A 22,574-nucleotide genomic window follows, 5' to 3' on the forward strand; every position below is an offset into this window, starting at 1 on the left:
GTTTTAGTTGTATATATTGCCAAGGAAATATTAATGATAAGTCATATATAACACACAGGCTGTCCATCTTTAACACAACCATTAGATATCAACAGATGTAAACATGACTTGATTCTGTATTTAACCCAAGCATACCAGGAAAAGATCTTCCTTGTCATTTTCACATTTAGGTTATTTCACAACATTAGTTTCTCCTGATACTTCTAACTGAAACCTTGCATGAAGTTGAAATCTCCACTACAAATTATATATTGATAGTTTGCAGAATATAGTTTAGATAAATATTTCAGAAGTATTCCTAATTGGGCCATAAAATATCATCAGAGCAGAGATAAGAGTAGCTATCTTTAGCATCAAATGTAAGTTAAAATGAAGTGTCCTTCAAAATCATTTTATTTGTATTCCACATCACTGTTAAGATTGCCTTTAAATGAAATAGCTCTCCGACATGCTTTATTTGAGTATCTATTAATATACGTTTGGCCAGTCCATTTCCTAGGCCTGAAAAGAGCTGTATGTTGGTTACAACATGGGCCAACAAGGCAAGATGAGCTGGGCTGGGCTGGGCTGGGCTGGGCTGGGCTGGGCTGGGCTAGAGGGAGGGAGGGAGGGAGGGAGGGAGGGAGGGAGGGAGGGAGGAAGGAAGGAAGGAAGGAAGGAAGGAAGGAAGGAAGGAAGGAAGGAAGGAAGGAAGGAAGGAAGGAAGGAAGGAAGAGGCAAAGCTGTCACCCATCAGATCCTCAGCTTCTTTCCTTCTCCTAATCATTGAACACAAGTGTCCATTGAACGTTTAACAGCTCGTATAAGGGGGTATTGATTCTTATTTGTGAAGTCCATATACAAGGTCATTAAATCCTTCTCTTTAGTGTCCCCAACAAGATGGAAGGTGAACTTCTGGAGCAGAGTGCTGAAGAAGAGGAAGAGCTCCATCCGAGCCAGGGCCTCCCCTGGACAGGCCCGCTTCCCTGCAATAGCAAAGAAGAAAACAAAGCTTATTTAGGAAGCACACTAGCTGGAATTGTCACTGATAAAAGAATAGCATGGAATAAGTAAGTATGTTACTTTATCCAATGTCTTCCAGAGGACTCTACCTGCTGAGAATGGCATGAAAGCATCTCTTTTCCTGAACTGGCCTTTTTCATCCAAGAAATGATCTGGGTCAAACTTCTCTGGAGTCTCCCAATAGAGAGGATCAAAATGTACAGACGTGAGGACTGGCACAACAGCCACATACTAGAGGGAGAGGAAGAAACAGATTGCATTAGTTGTTCGATTGGAGCAGAGAGAGCCTCCAGTTCTCACCTGCCTCAGATAAAATAGCTCACTGGGAAGCACTCTACAAACACTCTGTGGTCATGGAGGGAAGGGAGAGATATTTGGTTTAATACGTATGTATTCAATAAGTACTGCCAATAAGTACTGAAGGATCTCTGGATACATAACAGTCGCCTTTTTTTCTCTTCCTCAGAATGTCTTGACTTGAATAGTTATATCACCACACCTTGGGAATGTTGTAACCATGGAATTTTGTGTCACAAGTTGTTGCCCGAGGAAAGGTCTCAAGGCTCCCTTTCTGATACCGTTGAAACTCATGGACAACTGCATTTGTGAAAGGCATCTTCAACCGGTCTTCCATGCTTGGAGTGCGATATTCACCCACCACCTCATCGATCTCCTGTTGCACCTTAGCTGTGAGAAAAAAATATCGAGAAGATATTGACAGCCTTTTTCTTTCTCATGCTGAACACCTGCAGTCAGCTACCACTTGTTTTTTGAAGCACATAGAGGGAAGACACTTCTAGACAGGACAATGGCTCCTCCTCCACCTCCTCCTCCACCTCCTCCTCCACCTCCTCCTCCACCTCCTCCTCCTCAGAAGTCATTTTCCAGTGGAGACCACTTCAGTTTTTCTAGTCCAAGAAGTTGTGATTCACCTTGTTAATCTGTATCTCTGTGCCTTACCGGAAATGCTGAGAGCCAGCAAACATCAAGTATTTCCATATGGGCTTTCTGAAGATTACAGTCTCCACCCAAAAATGCAGTGAATGGTATCAGCAGAAAAACTACTGCACTTATAATAATTTCCTAAACTGCTATTGTATGTACACATTAATTAATATTCTCTGCCAGCAGAAAAGAAAGCACACATTCCCCCCAAAACCTCAAGGTCCATTTCCAAAGAACTACTGCTTCAAGCTACAACTGTCAATCAATTTTGGGAGGTTTCATAGATTAAGATTAATTATATTCTGTAACAACCTTTATTAATTTTTCTTCTATGTCATAATTACTCATTCTTGTACATAACCATTTTGCAATTGCCTGAAGCAGCATGGTTCAAAATGTCAGGGATGATACCTTGAGTTAAAAGGGATGTTAATTTATATTGTTGCAACAGATGATCCTCAAGAAAAACTATAATCTCGTAAACTTGCTCATTCATACTAGGATTCCATAAAGCAAGTACTAAATTAATGTACTTGGCTGATTTGCCCTATGGCTGCATGGGGAAAAAAGATTGCTGTCGTTACAGCATTCAATGACTTCTGCCTCTTCATGATCTAATGGATATCATTTCACTAGAATTGTCTGTCAATAACTGCTTCTTCATGAAATCTCAAGACTTGGTGGCGGATCCGCTTGTTCCAAGGGGATGTTAGCTAGACTGGGAAGTCTAAAAAAAAAAAAAACCATTTTGGATGAAGGCAGTGGTGAAGCACTTCCATAATAGTCTCAAAAGAACTTCATAAATGCAGCTGCAGTGACCTTACTTTACTCAATAGCATCTTAACTTGCTTCCTTTCTTTTTTGTAGAATTAATAGTGGAAGCCATAAGAGCCCTGACACCTTTATCTTTTTGTGGGCATTTCTGTACCTTGAACATTTGGCAAATTGGCCATTGCTAGGAGGCTGCAGAGCAAGGCCTGGCTTGTGGTTATTGTCCCAGCAACAAAGAGTCCAAACACAGTAATCACAAGCTCTTCGGGAGTGTAGATAACCTCAGATGATTTCTGATCCTAAAAGGAAAAAAGAGGGGGGAAATGAAGTATAAAAATTCTACTTGGAATTGAGATAAAGAAGTTCATGAAGTTCTTCATACTGTCTCTTTCAACTAGAGGAAACTTAATAAAACCTTTAACCCACCTTTAGAATAGATAGAAAAGCTCTTCAATTTTAAGGTATTTCTGGGATCAGCATTTGATGCAGGGGAAGAAACAGCTTGCCTACCTGGTCTACCCATCAAATGTTTACCACAAGTAATGGCCAAATTAAAGAACAGATACTCTGATTTTGACTAAGGTTGTTACTTAGAGCTGGGCTAAAGCAAATCCTAAGATGTATGCTTGGGAGACAGAATTAAATCTAACCATAGAAACTTGGATGTTACATCTCAGGTACTAATCCTAATAGAAATTGTGTCTACAAGATGATTCCAGGAAACTGCACTTAATTATCTTTATATCACTTATTGTGAGTATAGAAGACCTCTAAAGAAATACCTTGTAAACAATTAGCACGGAAAGCAAATTTCTATCCATACTCATTTTTTTTTTTTTAAGAAGGAGAATATTGTCTTAGAAAATAGCAGCCTTAGTTTCTAATGGTTGGACTCTGTGCTTAACTGTGCTTAATTATCTTTATATCACCTAGACCTCTAACAAAATACCCTGTGAAAAGTTAAATTAGCACGGAAAGCACATTTCTATGCATACTCTATTTTTTTCAGAAGGAGAATTCTGTCTTAGAAAATAGCAGCCTTCATTTCTAATGCTTGGCCTCATTTAGAGAATAGTATAGATACCTTTAGCAACAATTGAGCCTGGAATAGGAATACATCCCAACAAATGGCCATGAAGGGGTTGTCCCAGAGTAAAGAAAGAAGGTGGAGAATAAATAGCTTCATATTCATTCCTGTGAGATGAACTAGGTTCATCTTAGATGCATATTGGAGAATACTCATGATACTTAGACAATTATGCAGGAATGGTATATAGCCTACCTTCTCCAATCTCATAAGGAAGCAATCAATATAGTCACGGGGGTTCTGAGGATCCAACGTCTTCCTGTGGAACTCCACCTTCTCACGGATATAATCACAGACTTTTTCAGCATCAGCAAAACTCTTGGTGTGTTGCCCAGGAAAGTAATCCATAATTTTTGGAACAGTATTGTACACCTGTCACAGAGTTCATGTTAAACACTATACCTTTTCAGACCATTATGGTGGAGGCTTAATGCCCCAAATATTCAGAGAATAGCTTTTACTGTATTACTTATTCTCAAGCCTCAAATCGGCACCAAGGGCAAGAGGGCAAGAACTACATGGATTTCAGTAACCTATCTTGAATTCTAGTCTCAAGTAAATACAGCATCTTGGAAACTATAATAGGAATTTATATTTTTAATAAGTTAGCCTCTTTGCACAGCTTTCCCCCAGTATCGTCTTCACTTCGGCTGAGTTGCATTTAGGAGATAATCTGTCAAGTGACTCGCCCTTTGCTTTCCCAGCCCCCCCACATCTCTCACATTAATGGATAATTGTCTAAATGGTCTTAGTCCTGAAAGTGGGGAAGATGGACACTGGCTGTGAGCATAAAGACAGGGGAGCTGTTTCAAAAAGCAGTGATAGGGAGAGATGCACATGTCCACAATTGGACATGATAATTAGTACTGCTAATATTTATTATAGTTCTATCTGTAGCATTGCAGTTTTTTAAAAAAAGATACATAATATGATACTACAGCTTTTTAGATCAATTGGAATATTGATTTTGTTGTCATCTGTTAGAAACCCTACAGAAACAACAAGGAAGTGTGTATGGACACCAATGTTAACTTCTCAGTCAAGGGCTGAAAGTTAACAGTGAAAGTTTAACATTAAGAGGCATTAGCCCCCTCCTGTGAAATGCCATGTTTGGACCTCCCTGGCAAGTTGAGAAGTGAGTGAGTACGAGAAACAAGCAGGTCAGGGGCCAAAGGAGTTATTGCTCTGATGACCAGAGAAGGGAATGGTCCTTGTAAGCCCAACCAGGAGAGGTGAACTGGGAATCGGTTGGTGTTTGGATGGCTCCGTCTCACTGGATATCCAGATTTTGCTTCTCCTGCTTAGTAGCTCATCAAAAATAGTGTTCACATTTCTCACTTGTACATTCACTCACACACACAGACCCACTAGTAAAAGTGGGGTTTCATGACAGGAGAAGAAACAGAGAATACTAACATACCAGTCCTAGGAAACTATTAAAGAATCCTATTTGAGACTCTATAATCTGCAGGTTCTCTATGAAGGTTTGATCTTTGTAATCAAATCGATTGCCAAAGACGACTGCGCAGATCACATTGGAAACAGCACTGGTAAGCCTTCTTCTTGGGTCAAAAGGCTGCCCTGCAAGAACGGCCACAGAAATTTATGAGTGGGATCAGAGAAAATGGATTTTTCCTTCCACAAATCTCACCACAAAACTGGGAAAAAAATGTTTCAGGTCAAACTAGTATGATTAAATATTCTTTCCCTCTGTCCTAAGAACTGAATATAAATACTATTTTAAAATCCTATCACTTCCTTAATCAGGATACAAAGTGATGTTTCCAGGTTCCACTCTGGAATCCACTACATATATATTCAAAGATTTTATCGGTAATTTTTGATTACCATAATAACTAAGCAGCAGAGCCTATGTGTAATTCAATGAAAACACAGACTATGTTACCACTAGAGCTTCTTCACAGTCTCATTGCTATTTTCCTCTGTCAAGAATTGTTTCCTCTCTGCTGGGGGCTCCTTCCTCTGCTCATGGCTGGTTTTTCCACTCCCTCCCTTCCCCTGTTTCACTTCTTTGAATGCTCTGCTTCCCATTTTAATGGAGCTCTCTGCTCCTCTCTCCTCCTAATCTCTTTTTCCCCCTCTCTGTTTTCTCTTTCTTTCTCTCTTTTTTTTAAATAATCCCACTTTCTTTTCTTTCCATTTCTTTTCCCTTCTCATTCCAGAGATTTCTCCATTCAAGATGATATTCAAAGGTGCCACCACCCTCTAAATGAAGACTATTTATGACCATTTAATTCAGATCCACAGTGCCTTTAAGATCTCCACCCCTCCTGCAAACCACCTATTGTTATCTGCTTCTTGCCTATAACAGGAAATCGTTATCCATGTTTCCCTTACTGCCCTTAGATTACCTGTCTCATTCATCCATGAGGTGCTTTGCTGGCTGCTGAATTTGCCTGAAGTGTGAGGCATTAGGTTGTAAATGATTTTTTTTTTAAATCTTTCTGCTTCTTTTTCCAGTTTTAACTGAGCGCTCTGTTCCCTCCATCTCACTCTCCTTCTAATCCATCCAACAAACCTGACTAAATATAACCATGGGGGGAACAAAAAACAGGCTTAGCCTGTTTTTTATGTAATTACCACATTAAATAGCTTCCTAGCACCTACTGTATGTTCTCTTGGCTACTGCATCCACAGTAAGATTTCACTACTTCTGAGCAAACTTGTGATTTTATGAAGCCAAGGGCTGACAGTGGAGAGAAAAGAGGAAGAAACATCTGGAAAGCTGTTGTATTTCCTATCTACATTTTTTCTTTGCTCCTGAGCACCACTGGGGGAATAAAGGGCAGTCTTATCACTGCCTATCTTCCTTTTTCTTTATTTTGTGCACTTAAGTGCAGAAGGATTTGTGTTTCAGTTTAGAATCTATTTCTCCTGTAACTTCACATAGTACAAAAACCCTTTCTGGCTCCTTTTTATACACTTCCTGAAATTATTCTTCTATAGGAGAAGAGCTTTCAGTTTCTCTAGAGGACCTTTTGTGGTAGCCATTTCCTCCGCTAGACAAAGGGCTTCCTCCTGCACCCTCTCAGACATCCTTTTCTTCCCCATCCCAAAATCTCGCAAGGTGGACAGTGTGAACCGTCGCAGCTCCCTCCATTTCTTCTCATCACCAGTGGTCAGACCTGAAAAGAGATCATGATGTCACTCAGTTCTCAGCCTTTGTGGAGGAGCATGTTTACATATCAATGATGGTTTCAGGCACTTTCCCCCTTCAGATCTTTGCCTCGTTCATAGTTGAAACAGGGCACTGCATCGCAACAAATTATGCATCACAATATTTTCCCTCCCCACTCCTAGATGCTTAGAATGCTAATAAGCGAACTACACAGTTTCCATCTTTCCATTCTTGGCTATTGTCATATTAAGAGAAGAATGAATGAGGTTGTGGAAATCTCACAAATGTCACAAGTTTCTATAAGTGTGATATGGATAAGAAGAAATCTCTGTACCAGACATGGGTAGAATTCTGTACTAAGCAGAAAAAGCAGAAGAAAATTGGAGTCGCTTCAGTTCCAGTATTTTTGTGCAGTAGAGGTTTCATTGGCAAAAAGAAGACACTTCCCATTTCTTGCTTACTTGATTGCTTGATTATGTGTCATCAAGTTACTGTCAGCTCTTAGCAACCACATAGATTTTCTCCATGATGATCTGTCCCTAACCTAGTCCTCCAGGACTTCCAATGGTACACTCATCACCATCGTAACTGAGTCCATCCACCTTGTGGATGGCCATCTTCTTCTTCTTCTTCCTTCCACCTTTCCCACCATTACAACCTTCTCTAGAGAGCTGGGCCTTTGCACAATCTGTCTGAAGTATGGAAATTTGAGATTGGTCATTTGTGCTCCAAGTATAAGCTGTTTTGTTCCAAGATCCATTTGTTTGTGTTTTCCTGGCTATCTATGATATTTCAGGAATCTTCTCCAACACCAATGTTCAAAGGGGTCAATATTCTTTCTATCTTACTTCTTAGTTCTTCAGAGTCCAAACTACTCTTGAAGGTACATGAAATTAATTTTCAACATTAGTCCAGATGACATCAGTCAATAGTGGTTCCTTTGGGAAAACATTTCTGTGTGTCTTCCTAAAGGATAGTTTAGAGGTGAGTTGTTTTTTTTTTCCCCTGCATGTAAGGAACCACCTGAGCAGACTTCAGAAGTGACCAGTGGAAGGAAAATGTTGAAAAAATGTTTTCCTCCCTCTCCAAGAAGCATCAGCAAATCAACATCTTTACAAAACCTCATTTCAAGTAAAACTTTTACAACTATTAATAGTAGTCATGGCAATCAGATAATTTGAAATGAATTATAAAAACTTAAAGAAAAACAATAACAGATAAGGATATGAAAGAGAATCAACCTTTATTTTGGAACAACCGCCTATTCACGGGCGTTTCAGTTCGCCCACCAAACTCTTCCGCATGATCTAGCAAAGCCTCTTTTACCACTTCATATCCACAGAGTGCAACCATTGGTTTTGATCCAATCCAGACAGTAAATATAGGTCCATACTTCGCAGTAAGCTAAAGATAGAATTAGATGAAAATTCAGTTAATTTGGTGGTAAAGCACTTCTTGGAGAAAGTATTCTAAAGCATGCTTGAAATACTTCTTAAATTTGTCACAGAGAGACCTTCAGCATGTTCAAGCACAGCTTCAATAACGCTTACTATCCACATCAGTATGATTAGGTTCCAGTACATTGCATGTATTTCCAGCTGGTGAGATATGGACAACAGTATGTTGGCTTTCATGATCATCTGTGGATTAGAGAACCTAGTTTGCGGAGAGTAGCATGAGCTGCTCAAGATAAAATTGAGCTTTGCCTGCACTTTTGACATACTGGCCAAAATGTGCCAAAACTCAGCAGCGCCGTTTTTAACCATTAACAAAAAATGCTGTACGTTGCAAAGGTAAAACTAAGCCTGATAATCTAAACTACTCTTTCCTTAGCTTACTAGAAAAAACTTATGTGAAATCCACAAATAACCATCCTTACGATGGGAAGCGGAGGACACTATTTATGGGCACAGCTGAAAACCACCATGAAATATGGAAGATTTAACATGGAATGTAAGAAAAATTATACTTTAGTGAATAGTGATAGTAGAAATAGAAAAAAACATATTTTTATTCTTATGAAACATTCTGAAAAAAATACAATTCAAGGGGAAAAATATATTGTGTTAAGTGGCATGAATTGAGAGGTAGGAATAACGAGAATTTTCACTGCTTAATATGTTTCTGCTTAGAAAAAGGCCTGTCTGTTTCAATTGCGTGGGTTAAGCCAAAATCTATTGATATGTACACAGGTGAGAGGAATGAATATCAGTCTAAAGCAAAATTATTCTGATTATCCATGGTTGATAGGATTGAGAGAATCCGTGAAAGACCCAAAGCTGATGAGAGGTTCTAAATGTAGGTCAAGTGTTTATTTGGGAGTGTCAAGGATGGGCCGTGGGAAAATGAACACAGAAGAAAAGGAAAGACGTTAAAAAGCTGAGAGTGAAAGTAAAACCACTCCAGGAAGAAAAATGCATGTCTCTTATGAAAAATATAGATCAATTTCCCAACAGAATGAATGGAAAGTGGACATAAGGGAAGAAGATGTAGGAGTGCTTCAAACAATCTGAAAGGAATTATGCTACAGAGTGCCACTGAAGTCTGTGGAATTTTGCCCACAGGCAGTATGATAAAAAAGAAGAAGCAACAGGTGAAAAAATTGTGCATACAAGAGAATAACTGTTCCATTGAAAGGAAGGAAATGGGGGCAAATTGCCCACCATTGCTGAAGATAAACCATCTTTGGCAGAGCTACAATACAGGGCTTCAAACTGGATTACCACTATAGTGCAGCAAAGAGTTTGTGTTGCTCTATGTCTTTCTTGGCATCTATTGATCATCTGGATTTTTGGAGCTGAAGATGAAGTAGCCCTTGTCTTTCATCTATTAGGACATTATTACGTTGTGTCTGCATTTCAACAATCTGGAATCCTACGGGGTGGCTAGAGGAAGAGGAGGTTTCAGTGAATTTGATGCTAATACAAATGATACAAATTTGAGGTCCAAGGATTTAGTTTTCTAAGACTTTTCCTGTTACTACTTATTTTTAATGAACTTTGTAACTTCCATAATGTGTCCATCAGACTGTTACAAGGTGCCTTACACAAAAATTCCTGCTGAAGATACACACAACCCCCCAATAAAATTGGATGCTTATACAATAAATCAAACTACTAAAATTAGGGAAAGGTACAGAATTCTTTCAAAGTAATCACTTTCCAAAACAGTGAAGAAGTACAATAGTCAGCTAATCTTACCTTTTTATATAACCTGTCCACAGGTAGTACATCTCGCTGCAAGAGGTTCCCCAGAAAAGGCCATGGAGTAGGTCCTGGGGGCAGCTGCCCTTTTTTCTTGTAGATCTGGAAGGATGAGAAAAAAGTGAAAAATATACAGAGAAGCAGCAGAGCTCCTGCCCATGTCAGCTCCATCCTTCTCTGAGTTCTTTTCCACTCCAAAAATCCAAGAAATTGTTTAAATGAGATAAGATTGAAAGAAGGAGGCCCACTGGAGCCCAAACAAACCTAAGTTCCAGATTTCCTCTAACCTTTGCACACCTCCTTGTTTACTTTCTGCTCATTTGTTCTTTCACCTCTGTTAGTATAGCAGAGTTACTTATCAAGATTCATAACTTCTGACTGTGGGCACAAATAAGTTACTGTACTTTTGGGGGAAAAAATATGGAGTGCATATAGCTTGGGTTCAAAATACAGATACTTGCCTTTTATGTAACTATTCAGGGTGTGGACCCTTTCCAAAGAAAATTGGTGGCCACTGGCAGCATAGGAAATTTTCTGGAAGACTTTGAACAAAAAAATTACAAAAATACATGATTCTGCCTGTGTCATTTAGGATTTAAAGTTCAGCATTTTAAACCTCATAATTGGGAAGGAAATAATTTCAGAATGGATGGAAATGGGAAATTCAAACATCAGTGGAGTAAATGTCCAAAAAGGATTTACATGTATGGGGTGGTGAGACTCACTTGTGGATTCCAAGGAGTCTGTGGCCCACACAGCCCCCTTCGCAAGGCAGGTCTTGCAGCTTGAAGGGTAAAGATTTTTAAGACAATCTATTTCTCTTTTTTCTTATTTAACTTTATCTGCGATATTGGAATTTTTCAAACTGGGGTTAAATCCTTTAAATAAAAGTTCATTTTAGACACTCCCTCTTCTTTGCTGTCTGTAGCAGAATTTGCATGGTCTCCTGGAGTTCCTCGGCTAGGCCTAACAAAGAGCAATTAATTAACTGATTGAACCCTGTGGGTTTTTTTCTTCTTTCACCAGCTTGTTACACCCCTAAATTACCCCCTAAGTAGTCATGGAAGCACATTCTTGTGACACCCCTACTTTGCAAGCTCTACAGTTCACCAGTGGGTTTCCAGAGGCAATCCAAGGTGCTAGCTGTCATCGCAAAGGGCTCAGCACTACCTTCTTCTAATTGTCTCTGCCTGTCCTATAAGGTCAGTTTAAGAAGCAAATACTCCAGGATCCATTGACTAAAAGGGCCATCTTCTGAGAACCCGGAGGTGTGCCTTCTCTGGAATACCATTCCCTCTGAAGTTCATGTGGCCCCAACTTCTGGTCTTTTAGGAAAACTTTAAAACTTTCCTTTCCAAACAGACCAGAGGCTGGGGTGACTTGTGATCCCACCTGGTTGGTGATTCCGGGTTGGAATTTTGCTTGTATATTACCTTAATGTGTTAGTATTTCCATTTTTGGTGTTGCATATCTATGTTTTTAACTCTGTATGTTGCTTGAGTCTTTCTGATTGGGTGGCCTTATTATTATTTTTATTATTTCCATAAGAACACAGATTGCACTTGGAAGACAATATTTACTATTTCCTTTTTGGTCAATGTATATGAGCTATTATTTTATGCTTTTTGGAAACAAATATAATACATATCTTTTCATTCAAATTAGGAATACCTGTCTGTTATGCAACTCTTTAAATTGGTGGCCACCCAGTTAAGTACCCTGAGCACAAATGAATATCCAGGGGATGAAACAGAGACTTTCAGATTCTCTATAGATACCACTTCTGTAACAACACATATTGGACCTGAAGGATAATGTGTATTATTTCCGTCTTGATCCAGTAATGATTGGGCAGGGATGGGGAGACTGACATGTTGCACTTTGATCCTCATTGATTCTCTCTATCTGACCTAACCACCTCAGTGCTCTTCTTCCAGTACCAATCCCTCCTACATTTTCTCTTCATCCACATTCATTCAGCACACATACATTTGTGACCCTCCATGTTCTAGCACCACAAATCAAAACCACATATGAGTCAATCTTCCAGTTTCCAGGTTATATGATCAAAGAAAGTTGATTGGAATGGATGCTCCTTAACCACTTGTTGAGGTACCCAACTAATATGAAGTAGATTTTGTTTCTTAAAAAAGAGGGGGCTTTTTGTTTTTGTTTTTGATAGGTACCAATTTGTTAGAAAGGGACATTCATACTCATCATCCCAAATATAGTGTAAATAGTCAATGACTTCAATGGAGTAAATTTACCAGGAAGCCCCTGAGATAAGATAAGCTAAACTTAATTTTCAGTTCGTCAAATGTTTTAAAAATTGCTTCAGTAGATTTGAGGCAGTTTAAAGTGACACCACAAAGGAAGGTCTACTGTGGCCAACAGGAGATAATTCACCAACTATTGTTAAACAAAAAAACACAAAGGAAGGTTTCTCCCTGATGTGACAGAGCAGAAAGGGGAACCAAAGTGAAGGAAGATGACATTTCATTCTGTTTTCCAACCAATTTTTCTACACTCTCCAGATCATTTTAAACAGTACTCACTAAAAGATCTTTCACTAGGGCTGATCCACAAACCATGGCTGGATACTTTGATTCAATCTATATGGTAAGGATAATTCCACTCAGGAACTAAAGGTAGAATCATATGGAAGCTTGGTTAGTTAATACAAGGAAATTTGCTTTAAAATAATTAAGGAACAATTGTCATATTTGTGATGTGTTTGCAGCAGAAACAAAGAAACCTCAGCGCAGTCATCCAGAGCGCCTAGAAATCAGCAGCAGGATTAGACTCAAGGTAATCAGTACACACAGAATCTTGTTGCTCAATGAGCTAATCCAGAAAGAGATTGCATGCAAGTCATTATGCAAGACTTCTTCGGTAGCAATGGTCTTTTGTGATTAGGGATGTTTTCTCAGAATTTAAGGCCCAGATTAGGATCACACATGCACTTTTGGAAAAACATGTTTAAATCATTTGCTTCCTCTAACCCTTCAAGTCACGTGCAGACCACTAGCCACTTACTTGACTATTCCTTGACCTGTAATCTTGGCAAGCGGCAAATTAGAATGTGTCTTGCCCTTATAGTGGTCTACCATGTATGAGTAATGAACTATGTTTCACTGACACTACTGGAGTCATGAGCAAACAGGATAGTTCAAGCAGTAGGAGTTCCCTTGAAATGTTTATTTGGTCCTTGATTGTGTGCTGATATCAAACAGTGTTTGTGAGATAATGGAAAGACATACTGTTTCAACTGATTTATATCCTATTCAGTTATTGAAAGGTTAACTGGGTAGAATTTGGAAACCATCTCATGCTTGGTTAGGTTTTAGTGTTTGCAGAAAAACAAACCCCAACATGAAGAGAGGCTGTTTTACTTTGAAACAGACTCTCTTCTGCCCCACTAATTTTGATGTTTGCTTAACAAGCTGGGTATTCCTGGCTGTATCATTGGTTAAGCTACCTCTCTATTTCATGCCTGCTTTTGTCCAGCCAATCCAAATACGCCAATTCTCCATAGTGTTAGTATCCTTTGCATGCTCCATTATGAGGAAGAACTAGACAACCCATGACTGGTTGGGTCATCATTTCAGAGATTTCCTTCAATCCTCTGAACAGAGAAACAGAATGACCAAGGGCAAAAAAGCAGCGGGAGTGTGAGCGACTTGCTGCTGGCTTCCCATGAACTTTGCTTGTGAGAAGCTTGCAGGGAGCATCAGAAATCTTCCTTCCTTTCTTCCTTCCTTCCTTCCTGCCTTCCTTCCTTCCTGCCTTCCTTCCTTCCTGCCTTCCTTCCTTCCTGCCTTCCTGCCTTTAATATAGGCTTGCTCCATTTGCCTTCCCCTCACAACCCTCAGGAGAGCCCCCATGAAGCCTCCTCCTCTGTCAGGCCCAGCATCCATGTCAGGATAAAAGAACATGAGAGACACTGCAGACTACAGCAACTAGAAAAATCTGCAGTAGCTAAACATGCTCTCAAGCATACTGGACACAAAATCCTACTTGAAAACACAGAGATACTGGACAGCACCAACAACCACTATATCACGCTATACAGGGAAGCCATTGAAATTCACAAACACTGGCACAGTTTCAATAAAAAAGAAGAAAGCCTAAAAATCAACAAAACCTGGCTACCAATCTTGAAAAATACAGCCTGCAAAAGGTCAACAAACTCAACTCAACCACCAGGACACGTGAATAATTCACACAATGAACAACCTAATCACCCTCAGCAGCCACTCGTTAACAACTCAACAAAAAACCCTGCCTAATCTCCAAGAAGATATACACACACATTGGTCACCAAAACAAGCAGCCACTTGTTAACCCATGTAACCCTCCCCCCCCCCCCCACAGGCACCCTCGCTGCTCCATAAATACCCACAAAAGGTCACATCATCCTGGGCACAGAGAGAACTGCTCCTGTCTGTGCTCCTGCCCTCTAAAGATGCCGGTCACAGACACTGGTGAAACGTTAGAAACCAAAACTTCCAGAACACGGCCACACAGCCCGGAAGACCCACATCAGCCAATCCTGAGAGTTTTCTCTTCTCCCTCCCCCCGCCCTGCACTTCTAAGTAAAACTGAAAAGCAAGCCAGCTAAACATTATTACAATTCAGAGTGCACATTCTTAACATGTGCAGGAGAAATCAAAGTATCTCACCCAAACTCCTCAAAATAACAGTGGTCTTCCGCATTGCCACTCCAATCCACTCCACCCCTTGACATATTTTATTTTCCCTTCACCCTGTTGGTTTTCATCAATGCCAAGTCTCCAAGTAATACATTGAACATTTGCATACAACTGTTTAATTTTAATAAACAGAATTATACATCAGTATTAGAAAAATCAAAAGAGTTATTACAAAAAATCATTACTGGATACCATGCCAAATTCAAAATATTGGTCATACTTGGGCTCCATCCTGAGAAAATATCTCGACAGTGATGAGTGGTTAATTCCTCAATGTCCTGAGTAACTCTAACTAATTCAGCATGTTTATGCTTAATTTATAATACCATTCCTTTATGATGTTTGATAGGGCTTGCAATTGGGATTGAACGTGATTAGTTTTCCAAATTAATTGAGCTATTGAGCCGGCATTAAATCGCATGGGAAGTGTAAAGTTGCATTCTTCAGCTTCCCACCCTAAGATTTTTGTTTCATACCCAGTGGTGGTACAAATTTATAAACAGGATTTCCGTATGACAATCCTCTAGCCCTAGCTCGGGTTGTATGGATATGCCTCCCTAGTAGATCACTGAGAATGACAACAACAACAACAAAACCCAATGGGCACATACATAATAAAAGTGAACATGCAACAATCACACAAAGAAACACCAAACTTTTTCCTATCACACTCCCCATCCCGAAAACACTTTATTCAGCCCCCCCAGCAACTTCTGGGTGTTCGATGGCATTGCTCTGCTTTCTTAAACTGTGGCTGCAGGACGAACCAACAGCATTCCTGCTGAGTAATGCAAGGGTATTAAAGATACCCCATAGTTCCAGTTTCAAAAACACTCCTTTTTTGCCGTCTATCCTTTTTATCATAAACACTTATCACTCTTATAAAAAACTTATTATTGGTTAAATAAGATAAAGAAACATACTTCTTCTTTAACCCTTTTCTAAAAAGCTCTAACTAATAATAATCACACCTTAATAAAGACTCTGTATGCACCAGAAATCCACCCTGCCCCTGTACTGGTAAAGCAGAACAAATCCAACCATTATACTGATTCTTTACTGAGGCGTACTCGTGCTAAATGTCCTTGTGACCCCAATGAACTGCTGCAACCTGAAGGACGTGGCAGGCTCAAAACAAAACCTCAAGGCGCCTATCTAAGAAATAAGAAACAGCAACAATTACAGCTTTACTGCTAGCACTTTTGCCTTGCTAGTCTGCCATCTGGTTTTCTGCAGATGTAAATCCACCCAAATCCTTCAAGGTATTATCTTCTGGCCCATCTACCTCTTTTCCTGGGAGATCATAGCTTTTTCCAGAATTAGCTGGCAATCCAATCCCTTCTCTCAATAGACCCACTGCTGTCCCCTCCATTACATGGGGCAGCTTGGAGTTCTGCTCTGTCACCTGGGACTGTTACGCACTGTTTGAAGCTGGGATTCCCTTTACAGCCAAGCTAGACCTGGGGGCAGTCAGGACGTCAACTTTTGGTGCAGCTATGACCACAGATCTACAAGGCAGAGATCCAACCTACTTGCTTGTTGAGCGCCCCTTATAGGCGTTAGTCCTTTAAGCCTAAGTGGGGGCTTCCTGGGACATTCAAATCATTTGCAAAGGGAAGGGCAAAAATCCCCCAAGGCGGTTACTTGGTTTACCGGCTGCCTCCCCCAACCATTTTCCAGAGGGCTGCTGGAAGAATGGGCTCATTATTAACTTCTTCTAAGAATGTGATTGGTCCCCAAATTACCATTTGTTCAGTGCTCGGTGGTGAGAAATTTAGCACAGTTCTCTGTTGTAAAGAAGCTCTCCATTTTATTTTGGAGTTATTTATTCACCCCTGCGTTGGGGGGCTGTTTTACCTGTGAGTGGGTTGATTTCCTCCACAGGCTGAGGGGTGTAGCAAACTTCCAGCAATGGCTTAAGCCAGTCTGCCACAGACCAGAAAGTTTTGCCATTTTTAAAACAGATAAATACTTTTGAGAGAGAAATATCAGAAGAATGGAAATATGGAAAAATTTGTTCCTATTAGCTTTTCCCCCTCAACAGCTTTGCCAAACCACATTTAAAGTATCATTGTTAAAATATAGTTAAAATGTTATATGTAATAAAAACATGTTTCTATATGGTATGATTTTATAAAGTAATATAATAATGAAAGCAGTAATCAATGCCTACCTTACTTTATGACAGATTATGGAAGCTATAGATATTATAAGCTGAATATGAACTGAATATAAGTAATACAGGTAGTCCTCATCTTACGACCACAATAGGGTCTAGAAAATTCATCTTTAAATGAGGCATCACATGACCACACCTGATTTTATGACCTTTTTTGTCATGGTCATTAAGCAAATCATCATGTGACCCTGAAATAATAAAATAATAATAATAATAATAATAATAATAATAATAATAATAATACTGTTGTTTTCTATGATGTTACAATGTACTAATTTGAATTCAGAATTATATTAATTACAAATTATATTTAAAAAGCCATGATAATAAAAAAAAAATTGGAAAACTTTTAGCCTGAGTAGGCACCTGATGTTGGGGATGGAGAAAATGCTCTTCTTTCTTAATCAATTAAGAAATCTTAATTAGTTTTTCTTTCCCAGATTAAGAACATTATCATTTTGTTTCAGCGGGGACAGTAGCCACTGTATCCCAGGGCCAACTTCCTATTGGGAACTAAAAGCTAAAAAAATTGCTGCCCCTTCTTGCCCAAGAGACAAAAATCGGGTGACCTGTTGACTTTGGTGGAGAATATTCATTGCACTGGAGGTTCCCCTTTTTAAAAATGCAATTTTGGACAGCAGTCCAGCACTACAAATTTTTTGTAACTCCAATTTTTGGGTAAACATTTCTTACTTCAGTAACAATAGCTGGAAAGTTATGTGCTAGTATAGAGTGCATTTTATAATGGGGAAGCATTTTATAGAAAAGAAACAGCAGGCAAAGAGTAACGGTTAACAGGTCAAGACTTATTAATGCATGAAGATGGACAGCTTAAGATAAAGTCAAGAGAACAATCAACTGCAGAGGGATTTAGTTGTCAGTGGTTCTCATATGCACAATTAAGGAAAAGTTTTAATACAGACTAGACAACCCATGATCCATTGGGTCGTCATTTCAGAGTTATTTCCTTATCTAAACAGAGAGACAGAATGACCGAGGGCAAAAAAGCAGTGGGAGTGTGATCAGCTTGCGACTTGCTGCCGGCTTTCCCATTGACTTCACTTGTGGGACAATGGCAGGAAGGGTCAGAAATCTTCCTTCCTTCCTTCCTTCCTTCCTTCCTTCCTTCCTTCCTTCCTTCCTTCCTTCCTTCCTTCCTTCCTTCCTTCCTTCCTTCCTTAATATAGGCTTACACCATTTGCCCTCCCCTCACAAATTTCAGGAGATCCACCATGAAGCCTCCTTCTCTTTCTCAACTGATCCTCAGAAGTGCCTGCCACTTTGATGGGGGGAGTGGAACCAAGGGAACTTTGGACTGTGAGGAAAACTGTGCCCCAGTTCCCAATTCCAGCGTATCCCCAAGGGCCCCCTCCATCAAGGGAGAAATAGGACTCACCCAGTGACCACCAGCACCCCCCAGCCAGCCCTACCTCACCAGCAGGCATCCAAGTCACTCCATCGTCCTTCCCACCATGAAAAGATTTCAAATTCCAGCCTTGGTTCCAAAGTAGCCAATCAACAGTCACTCTTTGAGCCTTGCCACCAGCAATTGGGCGCAGGGGACAGAGGGAGGTAGGAAACAGGTTGGGGATGTGCCCATGATGATCATGTGACCTGGTCTGACCATGGTGGTGCAGCAGCACAGCAGTGCTGAAGCAGTCACAAATTTCCCAAATTTCTATCCCATGGGAGTAATGGGTCTCGTATTTTGGATGCATTCTGTAGGTTAGCCCATTTGAGGTACTGTTTCACTCAACTGAAGGTTACAGACACAAGAGTTTTAGTAGTATATAGAGAAAAAGGTAATGGGGATTGAACAACATAAACCAGAATTTGAAAATGCATTGTATACAAATGGTGAACATGTGATTGCAAAAATGTAAATTGTGGATGAGGACAGATTTATTGCAGACTGACCTGGCCCTCAGCAGCAACAGCCAGAGCCCAGGGCCACCAAGGATCTGTCAGCCCTTTAAGGCAGACCAGACTACCCTTATCGGACCATTGTCTAGGCTGTGGCTCTTCCTCCTGTCTCTCAAAGTTATTCTCACTGTGATTACACTTTCTTAAATTACATTTCTGCCCTGGACTCAGATTTCATTTACCTGACCTCTGCCTTGGTTGTGGTTCTTCCTCCTGTTCCTCAAGTTTATTCTCGAGGAGAGGCTGTCGCGCTGGCTTTTTTACTAAGTTGAATAAGTCCCTATACAAGCCTTCAATTCCAAGTATTTTTCTTACTAATGCAAGATCCCTTATCAACAAAATGGATGAATTAAGGCTGCAGATTGCACAGAGCAAGTTCAACAAGGACTGTTGCATTTTGCTAATTACAGAAACCTGGCTTCACTTAGCTATTCCGGATACAGCTGTTGAGCTGGTGGGCTATATAGCTCATCACCAGGATAGGAACAGAGACTCTGGCAGGAGTAAAGTGGGGGGGGGGGTTAAAGTCTTTATGCGAACAAAAGCTGGTGTACCAATACAAAGACTGTAGACAGCCACTGCTCCATGGATCTGGAGTATATGACTGTTAGATGTAGACCCATATACCTTCCACGGGAGTCTAGTGTGGTCTTGATTACTGCAGTTTACATTCCACCTGATGTCAATACTAACGTAGCTTTGGGATTCTTGCACAACATTGTTGGTAATCAGCAGAATAAGTATCCTGATGCTGTGCATATTATAGCGGGGGACTTTAATCATGCTGATTTAAAAACAGTGCTCCCCCAATTTCATCATCATGTTAAGTGTGCCACTAGAGGAGCAAATACACTGGATAAAGTATATACCAACATTAAACATGGCTACAGGGTTATACAATTACCACACTTGGGGCAGTCAGATCATACGTCACTGCTTTTAGCACCAGCATACACCTCTCTCAGGAGACAGGCTCTGCCTACAATAAAGACCGTGAAATCCTGGCCTGAAGATGCCTCTCAACAACTTCAGGCCTGTTTTGAGAAGACAGATTGGGATATCTTTTACCATCCAGATCTGGAGGAGCACACTGCTGCTGTTATGTGCTATATTAAACACTGCACAGATACTGTCACTGTGCATCCGGATCTATCCCAACCAGAAGCCCTGGATGACTAAGGGAGTCCAGCGTCTCCTGCGTGACAGGAACAATGCCTTCAGATCCGATGATGGGGCAAAATATAGTACTGCTAGAGCCAGTCTGAAGAGAGGCATTTGGCAGGCCAAGACAGATTATAAGAGGAAGATTGAGGATCATTTTCATAGCAACAACACGAGGCAGGTGTGGCAGGGGATTCAACAAATTACCAACTATAATCTGAATAATGTCGTTTCTGCTGACGGGGATGCTTCATTGGTAGAGAAGCTGAATCATTTTTTTGCCCATTTTGAAGTGGAGCCACCAGAGGCAGCTAGAGTATAGCCATTAGTCCCATATAGCCCCTGCCTCACCGTGGAGGAACATGAGGTGAGGAGTATTTTGAGGGCTGTGGACCCTAGAAAGGCTGCCGGACCTGATGGCATCTCTGACCGGGTGCTTAAAGACTGTGCTGGCCAGTTGGCTGGGGTTTTCACCAAGATCTTTAATCGGTCTTTATCCCAGTCCACTATTCCATCCTGTCTGAAGGCTTCCATCATTGTTCCGCTGCCAAAGAAGTTCCCTATTAACAACCGCAGTGACTATAGACCAGTGGCACTCACGCCTATCATCATGAAGTGCTTTGAAAAATTGGTCTGTAGGCACATCATTTCCTGCCTTCTGCATACATTTGATAAACATCAGTTTGCATATAGAACTAATAGATCCATAGAGGATGCTATACCCATCACTCTCCACACTGCTCTGGCTCATCTGGAACAGTGGGGGACCTATGTGAGGATGCTTTTTGTAGACTTTAGTTCTGCATTTAATACAATCCTTCCACATAGACTGGTGTCTAAACTTATGGATCTTGAGCTTCCATATTCAATCTGTTCTTGGATTTTGGACTTCCTGTCTGGCCGCTCCCAGAGGGCTAGATTAGGCAATTATATCTCCTCAGCTCTTACTCTCAACACTGGTTCACCACAGGGCTGTGTGTTGAGTCCCTTACTTTACACCTTTATACATATGACTGTACCCCCACTCACTTCAGCAATGTTATCATTAAATTCGCAGATGATATAACAGTGGTGGGGCTTATCACCAAAGGAGATAAGTCTGCCTACTGGGATGAGGTGGACCGGCTGCTTTCGTGGTGCGGAGACAATAATTTGGCTCTTAATATCAATAAGACCAAGGAGCTTATAGTGGACTATAGGAGGAATAGATTAAACGTCCAGCCCCTGGTTATCAATGGAGACCGAGTGGAGCGGATGGCCAGTTTTAAGTTTCTGGGTGTTACTATAAAGGAGGACTTGACCTGGGGCACTCATATTGCAGCCTTGGTTAAGAGGCCCCAGCAGAGATTATACTACCTGAGACTTCTCAGGAAACACCAACTGAATGAAAAACTGCTGGTGACCTTCTACCGCTGTACCATTGAGAGCATTTTAACCTACTGCACCTGTGTATGGTTTGCTAACTGCACAGTGGCAGATAGGAAAGCGCTCCAGAGGGTTACCACCACTGCCCAGAAGATCATTGGTTGTCCATTTCCCCTCTTTGGAAGAACTTTATAGTTCCCGCTGCCTTAAAAAGGCTCAAAACATTCTTAAGGATCCATCCCACCCGGGACATTCTTTTTTTGAACTATTACCATCTGGCAGACGGTACAGGATAATGAAAACAAGGACCAATAGGCTGAAGAATAGCTTCTATCTTAGAGCTGTAACTATACTGAATTCTATCGTATAGTGCAGTATTAATGCAGCATCAGGGGTTGTGCAATATAGAATGTGAAGGTTGTGTTATATGTGTTTTATGTGTGTTATGTGTTTTATGTGTTCTACGGTTTTTATATTTTTAAAGCTGCACTGGGGTGGCATTTAATTTCGTTGTACAAGTAGTACAATGACAATAAAGATTATGATTCTATTCTATTTATTCCTACTGTCCAGTACAGGATCCTATAACCTGGCCCTGTGGGAAGATCCTGGAGCTAGACAATGGGATCACTCTCAATCAGCGAGCCTGACATCCTTGAGTGAGGCTTCATTCCCAGATCCCACCGTATCTTCCCTTGCCCATCACACTTTCAATGTTCCTGCTTACCCTCTTTTCTCCCTCCAGATGCCTCTCTCTTGCATACTCCTCCCAGGCCATGGCATTCATTTAAGTAAATGAACAAACCTCCACTACAGCCACTCACGTAATCACACACAGCCACACACAGCTCTCACAGCAAGGCCCCTCCCACTCCTTTATGACCACACCTGCCCCTGGCATTTGGGAGCCTATGGAGGGGGTGTGAAGCTGTGTTGGGACTAAGCCCTAACACACAGCATAAAACCAAGAGCCTCCCCTCCACCTAGTAAGGGAACAAAATGGAAAACGAGTGGGCAGCCAGATGCTACTCCTTAGTCTGGAAGAGAGGAGCCAATGGGTCACTGTCCGGTCCCATGTCCTGAGGAC

General features: G+C 40.8%; 1 protein-coding gene across 4 annotated transcripts; it reads right to left on the reverse strand.

The window, feature by feature from the left end:
* Window positions 1-612: 612 nt before the first annotated feature.
* Window positions 613-14,652, reverse strand: LOC103067295 (cytochrome P450 2C8-like). 4 transcript variants are annotated; one of them, XM_088133476.1, is made up of 11 exons: window positions 14,550-14,637; window positions 10,609-10,689; window positions 10,145-10,249; window positions 8,186-8,348; window positions 6,802-6,951; window positions 5,226-5,386; window positions 4,001-4,177; window positions 2,876-3,017; window positions 1,502-1,689; window positions 1,092-1,233; window positions 613-965 (listed from the first exon to the last, which is right to left on the reverse strand). In XM_088133476.1, the coding sequence occupies exons 4-11, from the start codon at window positions 8,295-8,297 to the stop codon at window positions 763-765; spliced, it is 1,275 nt and encodes a 424-aa protein (XP_087989602.1). In that variant the 5' UTR covers window positions 8,298-8,348; window positions 10,145-10,249; window positions 10,609-10,689; window positions 14,550-14,637; the 3' UTR covers window positions 613-762. The 4 variants fall into 4 exon arrangements, with proteins under 4 accessions (XP_087989602.1, XP_087989603.1, XP_087989604.1 ...); XM_088133477.1 differs by lacking the exon at window positions 10,609-10,689 and having other exon boundaries at window positions 14,550-14,652; XM_088133478.1 differs by lacking the exons at window positions 10,609-10,689; window positions 14,550-14,637 and adding an exon at window positions 10,412-10,542.
* Between the last annotated feature and the right edge of the window lie 7,922 nt (window positions 14,653-22,574).

This window comes from Python bivittatus, unplaced genomic scaffold (genome assembly GCF_059951505.1).
Source record: "Python bivittatus isolate LINGU-HERP-01145 unplaced genomic scaffold, Pbiv_v1 ctg000080_np1212, whole genome shotgun sequence".
In the NCBI taxonomy this organism is placed as follows: domain Eukaryota; kingdom Metazoa; phylum Chordata; class Lepidosauria; order Squamata; family Pythonidae; genus Python; species Python bivittatus.

Bases quoted from the DNA above. Each gene is read 5' to 3' on its own strand.
- LOC103067295 (XM_088133475.1), bottom strand. From the start codon at position 10,318: ATGGAGCTGACATGGGCAGGAGCTCTGCTGCTTCTCTGTATATTTTTC. The intron at 8,349-10,144 runs GTAAGATTAGCT...TTCTATCTTTAG, and splicing joins TGGACAGGTTATATAAAAAG to CTTACTGCGAAGTATGGACC. The intron at 4,178-5,225 runs GTATGTTAGTAT...ACTCTGTGACAG, and splicing joins TTAATAGTTTCCTAGGACTG to GTGTACAATACTGTTCCAAA.